At 36.9% G+C, this 3,085-nt stretch overlaps 1 protein-coding gene across 1 annotated transcript; it reads left to right on the forward strand.

The window, feature by feature from the left end:
• Positions 1-982: 982 nt before the first annotated feature.
• Positions 983-2,825, forward strand: LOC103517408 (kelch-like protein 41). The gene is made up of 2 exons (XM_008482440.2): positions 983-1,096; positions 1,249-2,825. Exon 2 carries the CDS (start codon positions 1,298-1,300, stop codon positions 2,771-2,773), a length of 1,476 nt encoding a protein of 491 aa, XP_008480662.1. The 5' UTR covers positions 983-1,096; positions 1,249-1,297; the 3' UTR covers positions 2,774-2,825.
• The last annotated feature ends 260 nt before the right edge of the window (positions 2,826-3,085 follow it).

Here is a 3,085-nt window from a genome sequence, read left to right on the forward strand (position 1 = left end):
CGTTTTGATGCTTCTCCCTATAGCCGAATTTTCGTCAACTATATGTACTTCATTTAGACCTCAATAACAAACTGTCTCAGCTAATTATTCAATGGTATCCTCTTCTTGGCGGAGTGCACCCCAAAATCCGAGCTCAAGCGAAAAATACTTCTAGAGTAAACTCGCTTTTCATCTTGAGGTGTCAAAGGGTTAAGGACATAACTATAGAGGAGGGAAAATATTTTCTAATGGACAGAAAATTACGGAAATCAAAAATGTGATTTTCTTTTCTCTCCCCCTCGTCCTTTTTTTCCTCCTTATTCCTCTTCCTTTTCCTGTTCTCCTCCTACTATTCATCCCTTACCTACACGTACGTAGTTGCTTTCATTCTGCCTTTTTTTCGTTTACAGTCTATTGGCCTTTCCATTGAAAATTATCTTCTCCTCTTCTACTACCGTATTCCTGTGAGTACCCTTATCTTGAAAATTTCAGTAGATGATAAAGTATGATGTTCTTCATGATATATTATCCATGTCTACGCCAAAATATTTACTTCGTATGAAACAGTAAAGTTATTTTCCCCCCTCTTTCTATTATTTTTTTTATTTATTTATTCTATTAGTGATTCCACGGAACTTGTAATAGTAAATTTCCTTCGAAAATATACCAATAGACTGTAGAATAGTGAAGAGTACCTAGATATTGGTCACCAATAGATCTATAAAGGTCGCGGTAGTAATTGTATAGCTATTTTTCAAAATAGGAGGTAACGAGCAACCAGACATTTAAATACCAAGTACTGTTACTTGAGAGGGAAGGGAAGAGGCATTGGATAGGAGGATATGGCGGAATAGGATGTTGTTGTTGTTGTTGTAGCGGCTTTATCTTTCGCCGAATGGCGATAGCAGAATAAAGAAAAGATGTCTTCTTGTATCTGCTATACACCGGGGTGATGGTCTCTAGCTCTAGCCATATGAAACAGTTCATTATTTTTGGTAGGTACTAGAAGTGGTAAGATTTTTTTTCTTCTTTTTTATTTTTTAGCCAAATATACATTGTAGACTAGATTAAAAACACGTAGGTTTTAATTTACGATCGACATTATTGTAAAACAGAGGTTAACTTCGTATGAAACAGTTCATTATTTTTGGTACTAGAAGTGGAAAGATTTTTTTTCTTCTTTTTTATTTTTTTAGCCAAATATACATTGTAGACTAGATTAAAAACACGTAGGTTTTAATTTACGATCGACATTATTGTAAAACAGAGGTTAACTGAAAATTATTTAGTAAATGAAGAAAACATAAGATGCTCTGAGATGGACTCAGCCGATAATGTTAAATTCGCCAAAGATCTAGTTGCTACGAAGATTCATGGTCTGACGACTATTAATAACAGTTTCCCTTTCCAAACAACACCAAGTGGTAATTTGAAAGTAAAACCTAAGCAAGTTGTGTTTGAAACAGAAAAGTTTAGTGTGGTGGTAGCGGATCCTTGTAAAACCAATGTGAGTGTTGAGGGGTTCATGGCAAGTGAAAATCAGAAGATTGTCGAATTCTGCTCTCATAAACCGACAAACAGAATAATTGAAAAGCCAAAGATGATAGCAGACTCTCCGGAGCCACCTAATAAAACAGAACCTGAACGTAACCATCCGGTAAAGACAGCAACTCTGACCCCTGTCACTCAATCCAACTTTTACACCCCAGCACCACCGAAACCCTATCCTAATGATTTACAAAGAGATAGGAAAGAAGTTACATTGAAAGAAATGGGTTTCGCGCCAGTAGATCAAGTCAATTGGGATACCATCAAGTTACCTGCTAAAACCAACTTGCTTGATATGTTACAAAATAGAATAACGCAGCGATTGAACACGGATTGTACCGTTAAAATTGGAAGTAAAGAGTTCAAATGCCACAAGCTGGTGTTGCAAAGTTATTCGAATTATTTCGCCACCCATGAGTTGGAGAGTCGAATAGAACTCCCAGAGAATAAAGTGACAAGTAAAGCATTCCATTTGATATACTCCTGGATGACTGAAATACCCAACAACTGTCTGCAGCTTCTCCAACGAAGTAATATCTTGGATGTATTCTCAACAGCTCAGTATTTACAAATCAAGGAGTTGGAAGAACAGTGCTTAGCATTCGTGGACTCTGAGGACCTCTTCAACGAAGACACAGCATTTCTGCTGTACTCGGACGCAAAGAAAAAGAAGAATGTCTCCATCATGGAGTTGATGGTACCTCGGATACAAAGGTTCTTCCTAACTCTGGTTAGTTCTAAAGACTGGCTTGAATTATCCTTGGAAGAGGTTATCGTATTTCTTCATTCCAATTTCATTTGTGTTCACTCCGAGATGGAAATCTTCATGTCCGGCATTCGATGGTTGATGGCCAACTTCAAAGAACGAAAAAATCATATTGTTCGGATTATGGAATGTGTTCGGTTTGGAAACATGTCTCCTCTGCAGCTCGTAGAAATCCGTCGTAATCAAGACTCACCTGAAATCATAGAAGTGGTGAAGGAGGGAGCAGTTCAGAAGATGATAGAGGACGGACTATCATATTCTGTGTTCAAGGATCAATACAAGGATGACGCGGCAGCCTATAAGAAACTAATAAGCTCGCTAAGACTAGAAGAACCAGAACCAAGGAATTGGGCAGGACAGGATCAGAGTTACAAATCTTACAAGGACTTCCTGGATGTGTTGGATTCATTCAAGAAAGCTGGCACGGATGATATGTTCGAGTGGTCTGTAGGAAGTGAAGAGTTCCTGACGGATGTATGATCTCGACTAGTTATTAAAAATTAAAATTGTTTTAATTCGTATAAAATCTTTCAATTCTGATAATATCGCTACCATTGTACAACGATGTTCTTGATTCACACTGTATATAAAAAAAAATCTGCCTTGACATTAGCATTCACCAACTATAACTTTATACTTAGATAGGCTTTCATTATAATATATTACATTATACTCCTAATTCAATTACAAGAAAGAAAAAAGGTCAGAAGAGGGTCCAATTTTAATTCAAAAAATTTCAAATAAAGGGTTCTGTGTGTGTGGTGATAAATTTAATCACAGGAAATGTCCAAA

The sequence above is a fragment of the Diaphorina citri genome, unplaced genomic scaffold (genome assembly GCF_000475195.1).
Source record: "Diaphorina citri unplaced genomic scaffold, Diaci psyllid genome assembly version 1.1 scaffold1837, whole genome shotgun sequence".
NCBI lineage: Eukaryota > Metazoa > Arthropoda > Insecta > Hemiptera > Psyllidae > Diaphorina > Diaphorina citri.

Coding starts and splice junctions, on each gene's coding strand:
- LOC103517408 (XM_008482440.2), top strand. CDS start 1,298: ATGGACTCAGCCGATAATGTTAAATTCGCCAAAGATCTAGTTGCTACG.